General features: G+C 40.8%; 1 protein-coding gene and 1 long non-coding RNA gene across 3 annotated transcripts in view; one reads left to right on the forward strand and one right to left on the reverse strand.

Moving 5' to 3' along the window:
• Positions 1-12510, forward strand: part of LOC101942101 (calcium-activated chloride channel regulator 1-like) — a 34872-nt gene extending 22362 nt beyond the window's left edge. For both annotated transcript variants that reach the window (XM_065554182.1, XM_065554183.1), the window contains 5 exons: positions 3754-3984; positions 4560-4830; positions 5905-6069; positions 9303-9539; positions 11621-12510. In XM_065554182.1, the coding sequence (XP_065410254.1) occupies positions 3754-3984; positions 4560-4830; positions 5905-6069; positions 9303-9539; positions 11621-12207 (1491 nt within the window). In that variant the 3' untranslated portion in view covers positions 12208-12510. The remainder of the gene's footprint in view (positions 1-3753; positions 3985-4559; positions 4831-5904; positions 6070-9302; positions 9540-11620) is intronic.
• Positions 1-12642, reverse strand: part of LOC135973011 (uncharacterized) — a 43597-nt gene that overhangs the window by 30418 nt on the left and 537 nt on the right. The window contains exons 2-3 of the long non-coding RNA XR_010589687.1: positions 10316-10380; positions 8425-8561 (exon numbers count right to left, since the gene is read on the reverse strand). This is a non-coding gene — a long non-coding RNA (uncharacterized LOC135973011). The remainder of the gene's footprint in view (positions 1-8424; positions 8562-10315; positions 10381-12642) is intronic.

Below are 12642 nucleotides of genomic sequence, written 5' to 3' on the forward strand. Positions count from 1 at the left end.
ACGGTCCCTCACTCCAGCTCAGAGCGAAGGACCTCCTGCTGAATTGCCGCCGCAGATCACGATCAGGGCTTTTTTTTTTTTTTTTTTTGGCTGCTTGGGACAGCCAAAACCCTGGAGCCGGCCCTGTCTACAACAGCTCTTGTATTGTGCTATCTATAAATTAACAATTCATCCCTCACTTTGTTAAATCTCTGCTATGGACCCAGTTTTGCACTTTATCTGAATCATGCATAGCATCTAATATAAGTTTGGGTATGGACTCCTTAGCTTCTCTGCAATTGTATACTGGTCTTGACAAGAACTTAAGAATGGCCATACTGGGTCAGACCAATGGTCCATCTAGCCCAGTAACCTGTCTTCTGACAGTGGCGGGTGCCAGATGCTTCAGAGGAATGAATAGAACAGGGCAATTTATCGACTGACCCATCACCTGCCCTCCAGTCCCAGCTTCTGGCAGTCGGAGGTTTAGGGACACTCAGAGCATGAGGCTGCATCCCTGACTGTCTTGGCGAGTAGCCATTGATGGACCTCTCCTCCATGAATTTATCTAATTCTTTCTAGATCCCAGTTATATTTTGGTCTTCGCAACATCTCCTGGCAACGAGTTCCACAGGTTGACTGTATGTTGTGTGAAGAAGTAATTCCTTATGATTGTATTAAACCTGCTGATTATTAATTTAATTGGGTGACCTCTTGTTCTTGTTTTATGTGAAGGGGTAACTAACACTTCCTTATTCACTTTCTCCACAACATTCATGATTTTATATACCTCTATCATATATCCCCTTAGTCATTTCTTTTCTAAATTGAACAGTCAAAGTCTTTTTATTCTCTTCTCATATGGAAGCTGTTCCATACACTTAATCATTTTTTTTTTTGCCCTTCTCTGTACTTTTTCCAATTCTAATATCTCTTTTTTTGAGATGGGGCTACCAGAACTTCACACAGTATTCAAGGTGTGGGCATATCATGGATTTATATAGCAGCATTATGATATTTACTTTCTTATTATCTATCCCTTTCCTAGTGGTTCCTAACATTCCGTTATCTTTTTTGACTGCTGCTGCACATTGAGTGGATGTTTTCAGAGAACTATTCACAATGATTCCAAGATCTCTTTCTTGAGTGGTAACAGCTAATTTAGACCCCATCATTTTGTATGTATAGTTGGGGTTATGTTTTACAATGTGCATTACTTTGCATTTCTCAACACTAAATTTTATCTGTCATTTTGTTGCCCAATCACTCAATTTTGTGAGATCCCCTTGTAACTCTTTGCAGTCAGCTTTATAACTTTTGCAGTCAAATATTTTGTATCATCTGCAAACTTTGCCACCTCCCTGTTTTGCCCCTTTTTCCAGATCACTTATGAATAAGTTGAACAGCACTTGTTCAGTACAGATCCCTGGGGAATCCTGCTATTTACCTCTCTCCATTCTGAAAACTCATTCTATATTCCTACCCTTTGTTTCCTGTCTTTTAACCAATTTCTGATCCAGGAGAGGACCTTCCCTCTTATCACATGACTGCTTACTTTGCTTAAGAGCCTTTGGTGAGGGACCTTGTCTAAGGCTTTCTGAAAGTCCTCATACAACATGGGCACTGGATCGCTCTTGTCCACATTTGGTGACCCCCTCAAAGAATACTAATACAGTAGATTGGTGAGACATGATTCCCCTTTACAGAAGCCATATTGACTCTTGTCCAACATATCACATTCATCTATTAGTCCGATAATTCTGTTCTTTACTAGTTTCAACCAATTTGCCTGGTACTAGAGCTAGGCTTAGTGCCCTGTAATTGCCAGGATCACCTCTGGAGCTTTTTTAAAAAGCTCATTGCATTAGCTGTCCACTAGTCATATGGTAGAGGCTGATTTAAGCAATAGGTTACATACCACAGTTAGTAGTTCTGCAATTTCATATTTGAGTTCCTTAAGAACTCTTGGGTGAATACCATCTGGTCCTGGTGATTATTACTCTTTAATTTATCTATTTGTTCCAAAAACTCCTACACTGGCACCTCAGTCTGGGATAGTTCCTCAAATTTGTCACCTAAAATGAATTGCTCAGGTGTGGGAACCTCCCTCACATCCTCTGCAGTGAAGATTGAAGCAAATAATTCATTTAACTTCTACACGAAGGTCTTGTTTTCCTTGAGTGCTCCTTTAGCACTTTGATCATGCAATGGCTTCACTGATTATTTGGCAGGCTTCCTGCTTCTGATGTACTCAAACAAAACAAGAAGAGGATCAAAACAGTGCCATCATGACTAAACAGCAGAGGAAACAGATGTGGTTAGAAACAAAAAGACATGTTTTAAAAATTGGAAGGCAAATCCTACTGAGGAAAACAGTAGAACAAACTCTTGGAAATCAAGTGCAGAAGTATAATTAGGAAGGCCAAAAAAGAGTGTGAAGAGCAGCTAGCAAAAGAGACAAAAACTAACAGCATTTTTTTAATTTGAGGTATAAACATCTTTTGAGCCTCTATCTTAGTGTTTTTTAAAAGTTTGCATGCAATTTGAAGGCATTTCACTCCTCTGACTGTTCCTTTTAATTTCCATTTAACCTCTTCATTTTTGTTTAGTTCCCATTTTCAAAATGCTCCTGTGGTGGGTATCTTTGGTATTTCCCCCCTACAAGAATGTTATATTTAATTACAGTATTGGTGCTATTGCTAGGCAGTTCAGCTATATTCATCTCTTGGACCACGTCCCGAGCAGGGCCGGCTCCAGGCATCAGCTTAGCAAGCAGATGCTTGGGGCGGCCACTCCAGAGAGGGGCGGCAGATCCAGCTATTCAGTGGCAATTCGAGGAAGGGTCCCTCACTCCCGCTCAGAGTGAAGGACCTCCCTTTGTAGGTTCCTGGACTAGCTGCTACAAAAAGAAATCATTAATGATATCTAAACACCTGACTCTCAAATGTCCATCCAGATGCTCTTCGAAATAGCATTTCAGAATCTAGTTTCCCATTTTTATTCTAAACAGAAAGTTATTTTATTAAAAGGTACTTGTAGTTTTTCTAATCCATAAAACAGAAGTGAGCACTATAAAACTTATACTGATAGCTTATCGGTAAATTCTGGTAGCTCACATATGCAATACCAATGTTGGTAAAGGAAATCTTGTTTCTCTTCTTTCTGTGTTTTATAATTTCTGTCTGTGTCTCTCATTGATTTTCTGTTGTTCCTACCTGTGGTTGTATGGCTCTCTCATTGTGCTGTCTCTCTGGAAACAGGTTGACAGATGGAGAGGAAATTTAGCACTAATCTCCTGCACAGACGTCATTTGATAGCTAGGTGGATAGACCACAAAGAGCAGTGGCAGGAGACCCTTCGTTACTATATTTCACATTCTTAAGCAATTGTACTCTGCAAATGGGCATTACAGAAAATTTGCTCAGGGCTTCATCATTCCACTCCTTTCAATGGCTAATCCACGTGACCCTCGCCCGCCGGCTAGTTCTCCATATGTGGAGGCACAGTGGCAGGAGGCTTCTGCCTCCTTTGCACAACCCTGAGCTCTGCACAGAACAGCAGAGACCTGCTCAGGGTGGTGCCAGCATTAATCCTCCTCTGTCCCTTCTTCCAGCAGTGGGCCAGTTGTCCACCAGCCAGTCAAGATGCCCTCTGAATAAATAAAATATTGATTTGTTCTCTCCTTTAAGAGGAAAATGAACCACTCTGAAATTAATGGTATTTTAAGTGTTTATCTGCTAACTAGCCATAAAACATATTTTATTTGTCTAATAGCTTGAAAGTACAGCTCAGAGTGTCGCAGTCAAGCAGTGGATGAATGGTACAGTGACTATAGATAGCACCGTGGGAAAGGACACCTTCTTTGTAGTTACATGGAATCAAAGCACATCTCCACCAGACATTTTACTGCGGGACCCCAAAGGAAAAGAATATAGAACATCAAACTTCACAGTTAGTGATCTAAACCTCCGAACAGCTCGACTGAATATAGCAGGCACTGCAGAGGTAAAGACTAAACTTTGTTTTATTATCCAAACATGTTAACATTTTCATAGACTAAAATGCACCTTCTCTTTTTAGAAGTTATAAACACATATTCCTAATGAACCAATTTTATCCCTCGTGTAACTCCACTGACTTGTTATGGAAGTTGGGTATCTAACTGTTGTTTGTGCTCTTCCTAATTTTTTATTATGCTCTATACACATCCCAAGTATAGAAGACTGCCAGACAAAACATTGAATTCTGGGGAAGTTAAAGTTGAGAGTACATATCTATAATATACAGGTTCCAGTCCTTCCAAGAATGTGATAAGTCTCAAACATCCACCACTAAAACTGAGCAAATTCAGATATTAGGTTAAATTTAAAAGAAACCAAACATTTGAGAGCACGAAGAATCACAAATAAGGTACCCAAATTACCTTAGCTGTGGTCCTGTAGCAATACCCTAACTGCCCTTTGTGCCTTGGAAAATCTCCCCTAAACTAAGATAATTATTAACTAAGGGAAACACAAAGCTACCCTTAGACTAATGAAGTCTTATATTATATTTTTATACTCCATATATTTGATATGCAGGTGCGGGATTGGTTTTATACGATTAAAAATAACCACACAGAATCTCAAGTCATATCAATGATAGTAACATCTCGAGCAGCATCTTTGGCTGTGCCTCCAGTGACTGTGAAAGCCCACATGAACAAGGATACAAACAACTTCCCTAATCCAATGGTGATTTATGCAGAAGTTAATCAAGGATTTTTGCCTGTTCTTGGTGCAACCGTGATGGCCACTGTTGAACAAGAGACTGGATCTGCAGTGGAGCTCAGACTCCTTGATGATGGTTCCGGTAATCTGATTATTACTTTCCTTACATTTTTGTCTACCCATTTTGTGGTATGTATTTTAGAATGTCTCTGCACGTTGCTTCCAAACTTATCACTAAGGGTTCAGTCATGCCTATGCCATGAGCACAGAAAGGGGTAGCAAGTGGAGGGAGATGATAACTCTGGTCTCCCCCACTACTTCAGGATGAGAGTAAACTGCAGTGGGTCTAAACTGGTGCACTATGTGTACCCTGACATGCTGGTGCCCTTACACAGTTGGGTGTATTAGGAAGGAGGAGAGAGAGAAACTGCGCCCAAGAAGAAGGGAGTGTTGTGGTTGTGCAGAGCGTTCTCCCTCACCTGTGCTGTTACCACTGATGCAAATAGCCAGCACAGGGACAGAAGGAGGTCTACTGATTCAACCATATTCACTGTATGTGAAGATACTTATGTATCTTTTACACACTGGTCTGCCCTGCAGAGGGGATGCAGGTGGCAGAACAGGAGAGCGAGAATCTGTTTCTATAGCTTGTCACATGCTATAGAGGCAGTATAACTATGTTAAAAACATCTCCTTTGAAAGTATGAATTACATAGATTATTATTCTCCTTTTCCAATCTACTGTGCCTACAGAGGTGATTCAAATGCACAGTTCTGTTGTTCTCCAACTTCTCCATTATCTGAACCATGTCATGGAAACTGTAGACTCTCTCCTCCCCACATTCCAGCATTGCTTCAATCTCAAAGTATTTTAGTCTGCAGACCACCAAGAAGGGCTCCACAGATCAGACGACTATGGTGAACTACTAAGAAGCAGTTGAGAACTACTGGCCTATTGGTTACTATTGGAAACAACAGTAAATACACAGTAACATGTTTTAATGCTACATTGTTATCTCCAGTTAAATATCTAATGAGCTCATGTCACCACAATGGGACCGATCCTGTTTTCACCTAAGTCCCTATCAAAGCTCTTATTGATTTCGATAGAAGAAGGAGTAGGCCCTATGTGTTTATGAACTGAACAGCACAAAATGCCCTTGCTTAACAAAGGTACCTTGTTTGGATGGTTAATTATTACTATTTGTATGCCTAGGTGTTGATATTATCAAGAATGATGGCATCTATTCAAAGTACTTTACATCTTTCAAGGGAAATGGTAGATACAACTTAAAAGTGCATATCCAGGGGAGAAATCAGACTGTCAGACTTGGCCGCAGGCAGAGCCGAGCCTTGTATGTTCCAGGCTACCTAGAAAATGGTAAGGAACATTCATGAAATAGAAAATACTGTGTGTGTGTGTGTGTGTGTGTGTGTGTGTGTGTGTGTGTGTGTGTGTGTGTGTGTGTGTAAAAATATGGGTGAATGGGAGATCATTTAGCATCACAAAAAGCTTTCTAACCTTAACATTTGTTACATTTATCTTTTCCACTGTTGTTTATACTTTTAGAAAACAGTTGGAACCACAGTATTTTTGCTATATATGAACACTGGGTATAGTACCACATTTTATAAAAATATATATATTATAATAATTAAGTGCTCTTTGGACCACATGGGAGTTGCCAAAGATCCTGGAACTGAAAATCATATTAAAAAAACAGCTGAAGTTAGATATTTTAAATTTGTGTGTTTCACTGAGTCTTAAAAATGAGGTTTCAGGGAATCAGTTTCAAAGTTATGAAATTTTAAAGTTATGTTTAATGCCTCCACATGAGAATTTTTCTGTTCTTCTGTTGGGTTTTCTGGACACATTGTTCAGGACTCTTTCCATTAGGCCTGTGTGAGTTAAAGATTCTCAGTTCCAGAAATCACAGGTATGGATACTGCTATTAAGATCTTACTGCTTAAGCCTTCTCAATCAGTGGAGCGTCAGTTAATGATACTTTTACAGGGAGTCTGTTACAAGTGTGTTGTGACTTAATATATTTTTTCATCTTTCCATTATTTGTGCATTTCTCTTTTGATCTAAAGGCCCAAAGAAATCAAGTGCAATTAAAACAGTTAATTCATCATTAAAATATACTTTTATTCTGAAAAGTGACTTTATAAAAATAGTATTGTCAAATTCTACACTTGTTTTCTCAATCACTCCAGAACAAATTTGCTCTAGTTACAGATTAGCAACAGATTCAGCCTAGTATCTGAAAACCAAGTTGTGTTCTTTCTGGCTTGTGCATTGTCACCAGGGTCTGCAGGCCAAATGCCATGCTCCATATATCTATGCAACCCTCTGGCCTTCAGTGGGATTGCACAAATGTAACTAGGGGCATAATTCGAAGACATTAGTTACAGAGTTTGCCCTGCAAATGGAACTTGGTTAACAACGTTTGTTGGGGGGGGGGGGAATAGTAACTTACTTTTTGCCATTTAAGTCAGCAGATCTGACTCTGGGTAGACAGAGTGGCAGCTCTACTGAGTAAGAACCACACTCCAAGCTTGAGATATTAGGCACCCAAAACCCTCAGGGGGTTCCAACACTTAAGATGTGTACCTGTGTTCATTTGGCTCCATCACACAATGTAGTATTTCCTGTTCCTGTTTTTCTTGTTAAATATACATCTTAACGTTATTTTACCAGTAACCCCCCGCCCCCCCAAAAAAACCTACCCCAGCAAATTGTGCAATATGATGGTAAATATATATATTATTACTCCTGCAGAAATTCTGCGCCAAAAATTTGAAAATTCTGCAACAAAAGAATAAAAATTCTGCACAGAATATTTTAAAATCTGCAAAATTCTACATATTTTATTTGTCAAAATAACACAATCTAATCACACCAGTTTCAATTATTTTTGGTAATTTATTTCAAAATACCTGTCAGCAAGTATGTCTGTAACAATACAGACAATAAAAAAAGATTTAGGAAATGTTTTTTGACAAGTAGATTCCTTACTAGGCATATTAATACAGAACTCTGAGTAATAATTCATTTAAACTACAATAAAGAATTGTATTTCCCGCAGCCCTCAGAAGCAGTGCAAAGGCTTGGGGGAGTCAGGGGTAATGGAGGAGCTGAGGGACAGGGAAGTAAATTGCTGGGAAGGAGCCTGGGTGTGAACCTGGAGGGTTGTTGGATATGGGTGGGAAAAGTATGGAACAAAGTTTTTTGGGGGGGGGCGGGGAGGGATTATTAGGGAGCTTCCCCCATGCAGACACTGGCTGACCCCTAGCCTCTCCCTTGCAGTCAGGCACATCTGCCCGTCAACGTGTCCCTCCACCGCCACTCAGACACCCACTCCACCCATTCCCATATGGCCCTGCACCCCCTCCCTCTGTCACTATGTGGCTCTGTACCCCCACCCCATCCGATGTGTCTCTGTGCCCCCACCCAGCCACTCCCCTGTCCTTATATGTCCCTGTATGCCCTCCCCCAACCCTATGTGTCTGTGCCCCCACCCAACCACCCCCTGTCCCTATGTAGCTGTGCACCCCCTCCCCCATCACCATGTGGCCCTGAACCTCCTTCCCCCCACCCCCATGACCCTGTGCCTCCACTCCCATTCAGCCCCTGCCCCAGTCTGTCCTCCCCCACTAGCCCATATAAGCCCCTGTCTGACCCACACACACACACACCAGGCTGTCTGTCTCCCCATAGTCCCCATCTCCTCACCTGGCTTGACAGGTGCTGTGAAGAAGGTAGGCTTTCTCTTCTTTAGCTGGCTCTGAGCTGCTGCTTTGTTCTATCGCCACAGTGCCTTCTGGTGGGCAAAAGGCAGAACTGCAGGAACATTTCAGCAGAAGCTTTTTCTGCACAAAAAAATAAAAATCTGCGGGGCTCATTACTTATGCATGCATGCAGTCAAGCAGAACTCCCACAGGAGTAAAGATAGATAGATAGATAGATAGATAGATAGATAGATAGATAGATAGATAGATAGATAATGGTGGTAGAAAACAGGTTTTGGAATTTCTTGACTTTTGAGTGCCTGATTTCTCAACCTTAATTTTATATTAATGTTAGCTTTTGCATTTCATATCCTCCTTCTTGCACATGTGTGTGCGCGTACACACAGAAACAATTTTCTGTATTCCTGGAAAATTAGAATATACTGAATGAAAAAAGTCTACATAAAAATGTGTCCAACTTTAACCCAGAAAAGTAAGGAAATTCCTACAAGGTTGTAATTCTTATGCTGCCTGCAATATCTAGGAAGAGATGGGTGGATGCAACCTTATCACAACCACTTCCCACTGACACCTGCTTAATACCTTAAATACCATAACGGTTAATAGGAACTGTTGCTACTTTCAATTGCACTTGAAATCTGGTTTGCTTTTGGGGTCTGCCTTAGTTTTGTGCAAAGATGCAGGATCCTGAAGTTCACTTTGGTTTTTAGCCTTGCTAATTTTTGCACTAAACTTCAATAAGCCAAAGAAAAAAAGTAGATTAAAGAGAGAGGGAATGCTAGATAAAAATGAAGTGTGTTATGATTTGGAGTTTTGTAATGTTCAAATAGCATGAGCAATTTTTTTTCTTTTTGGGGGCAGGTGAAATCAAAATGAATGCACCGAGACCTGAACCTAGTAATGAGGAAATTCAAGCAAACCTAGGAAGTTTCAACAGAGTTGCAACAGGAGGTTCTTTTGTAGTGAAGAATGTTCCATCAGGAGGAATTACTGATATGTTCCCACCCTGTAAAATTACTAACGTTGAGGCTCAGTTTGAAGAAGATAAAATTCACTTGTCTTGGACAGCTCCCGGGAATAACTTGGATGAGGGACAAGGTAAGGTGAAGTTTTGTTTTAGTCAGCTGGAAGTGATGCATTATTGTCAGTTATCTGAAATTACATATGATGAGCCAGCCAAGGAGAGGTGAGGAAAAAAGCTATGTCTTCCCCATCTGCAAAAAATATGACCATCGCTCTGGCTTGACCTACTCTAGATTTTCTCTGTAAAATTTCCTAGTGTAGACCAGGACTCAGTGTAACCAATAAATTCCATGTTCAATATGATATTCATGTTAGTCCCACTTAATGCTTTAAAAAAATGTTTAAAGAAACATAGAACACTCCCAAACATAGGCACCAACTCCATGGGTGCTTCAGGGCTCAAGCACCCATGGAAAAACACGGGGAGCTCAGCACCCACTAGTCACAGTGGCTCGGCAGGGTCCCGGGGCTGGCTGCCGATCAGATGTTCAGCAGGGCCCCAAGGCTAGCCGCCAATCCACTGTTTGGTGGCCAGGGGTAGGGGGATGGGGTGGTGGGAAGAGAAGGGGATGAGGCAGGGGACAGTGGGAAGAGGAAGGGGAAGAGTATGGGAAGAAGTGGGGACTTGGGGGAGAGGGCAGAGTGGGGGTGGCAAGAGATGGGGTGAGGGTGGGGTCTCAGGGGAAGAGGTGGATTGAGGGTGAGGCCTCGGGGTGGAGCAGTAGTGTAGAAAAACAAAAGTCAGTGCCTGTTCTCCCAAACCTGGTACAACAGAAAATGCAAAACCTGTATACCAACCAGCCTTATGCTAGTTTACAAAGGCAAACAAATTGAACCAAAAACATACTCACCAGTGACTCTTCCAAGCAGGGCCAGCTCCAGGCACCAGCCAACCAAGCCCCTGTCTACACTGCAACTGTAAATAAATCAGGGGACCCAGTTACAACATGGACAGTCCAAGGCTTTAGTCCATTTATGGGGACACAGTTAGGTTTTGTACAAAATGTATATTTTAAGTATGTTGTAACCAGGTTATGTTACAGTGTGCACATCAGCACATGCCAGAGAGATTAAGTCAGACAGTCTGCAGTCACACAGAGAGCAGCTTCAGATTAAAAACTTTACATACACCTACAGCTCTTGCCAACCAGATCACAGGGAATAAACCAACAACTCCATTAAATCCCCAAAACACTGGCCTAGGTTCTTCTATGTGGTTACTTTGTGCTACTTGTCCGGTTCAAAATAGCCTTACAGCTAGACTAGCCAGCAATGGAAGAATAACCTCAGTTAGGAAGATCTTCTGATGGTGTAAAGTTGGAATAGCACTCTTATGCTACCCCTTACCCCATCTCTGAAGGGATAGAAAAGAAGATGAGGAGCAGGAAATAGAACTCAAGTCAAGCAAAGAACTAGAAAACCCACAAGCAGAACAGAACCATACAGCCTTGAAATGATAACTGTGGACAGTGGGAAGCCAGGCACATTTGCAGCAAGATCCCTGACACACTAATTATGCTGGCAAATGGAGCAGGCATTTTGCTGTCTCTCAGCCTATGCTTTAGAACCTGCTCACATTAAGAGAGGGAATGCTGACCAGGATGCAGGGATCTCTCCCTGTACTGTTTGATCTTATACTTGACCTGGAAACTCAACAGAGACAAGTAAAAGAAATCCTATTTTCATTTCTCATCCAAAAGTTAGGTTTCCAGTTTAGTACTATAGAGACTTGTGTGAAGTGTGGGGGATGGAGGCATAGATGGGGACAGTTTAATGGCAGATATCTGCACTGCCATGTGGAAGACTCATCTGCCCAGCAGGACCTAAGAGTGCTGGTAATATAATGTGGTTTGTGCTCATGAAGGGAGGGAATGCCCCACATCAGCTAACTGTAGACTATTGACCCAAATAAAATGTGGAACTGATAAGTTCTAACAGGAATCCTGTCCAGAGCTCTACAGAGAACGGATGTTAGTCAATTAAGCAGGCCCGTCAATAATGAGGGTGGGTAAAATGGTAGGGATGGTAATGGAGTATCATTGGAGTTCTGATAAAGATACAAAACTGTTCTACAAATCCTGTACTGTGCTTGCATGTACAGATAGTATAATAGGCATTACTAACACACTCTTACTTGTATTCCTCACTTTTTCCAGCTGATAGATACATAATAAAAATGAGTGAAAGTCTTCTGGACCTAAGGAACACCTTTGAGAATGCTACTTCAGTGAATACCTCTAGTCTGGTACCTAAACCTGCTGGCACCAAAGAATCATTTCAGTTTAAACCGGAAAATGTCACAATAGAAAATGGCACCATAATCTACTTTGCAATATGTGCCGTTGATAATGCCTCCCTGACCTCAGAGGTGTCTAATATAGTACAGGCAGCTCTGTTTGTTCCTCCAAAGGAATCCTTGCCTGATACGCTTCCCACTGAAGTTATCACTAACAGTGTTCCTAAACAGGAATCCTTGCCTGATACAATTCCCACTGAAGTTATCACTAACAGTGTTCCTACACAGGAATCCTTGCCTGATACAATTCCTACTGAAGTTATCACTAACAGTGTTCCTAAACAGGGATCCTTGTCTGATATGCTTCCTAATGATGGTATCAATGATGGTATCAATGTTTCAATAATAGTAACTGGGTCTGTAATAGCTGTATTAATAGCTGTAAGTATAACTATCTGTATTTTACATAAGAAGAATAGAAAGGGAGGCTATGAGCTCAGAATGTAATAAAATGAATTGTAAGATGAAAGCTCAATTTATATTTATCCTAATTTGTTCTATTTGTGATTTTCAAAATACATAAGGAAAGACAAATTTGTAATAGATTTGAAAATTAAGTGCATTGCCTTTAAAATAGAGGTGGATTGATATGTATTTTGATCTGCTTTCAATGTTACAGTACATTATGTAGACTGAACAGTGAATTTAAAAGTATGTACTGAGTAAACTAAGACGCATCAGTATAATGTGTAGCATATAAATGACAATCTAATTGTATATTTTAATTATAATCTTGCTAGAGTTCTGCAACATTAGGTATTCTGTGCTTTATTTTTTTAAAAATAGGAAAAAAAACTTTCTAATTTTGTTTTCCAGTTGCTTAGCAGTCAGGGAGGGGAGATTTAAGAAGAAATTAGATCTGTAATCTTTGGTGTTCATACA

This window comes from Chrysemys picta, chromosome 8 (assembly GCF_011386835.1).
Source record: "Chrysemys picta bellii isolate R12L10 chromosome 8, ASM1138683v2, whole genome shotgun sequence".
In the NCBI taxonomy this organism is placed as follows: Eukaryota; Metazoa; Chordata; order Testudines; family Emydidae; genus Chrysemys; species Chrysemys picta.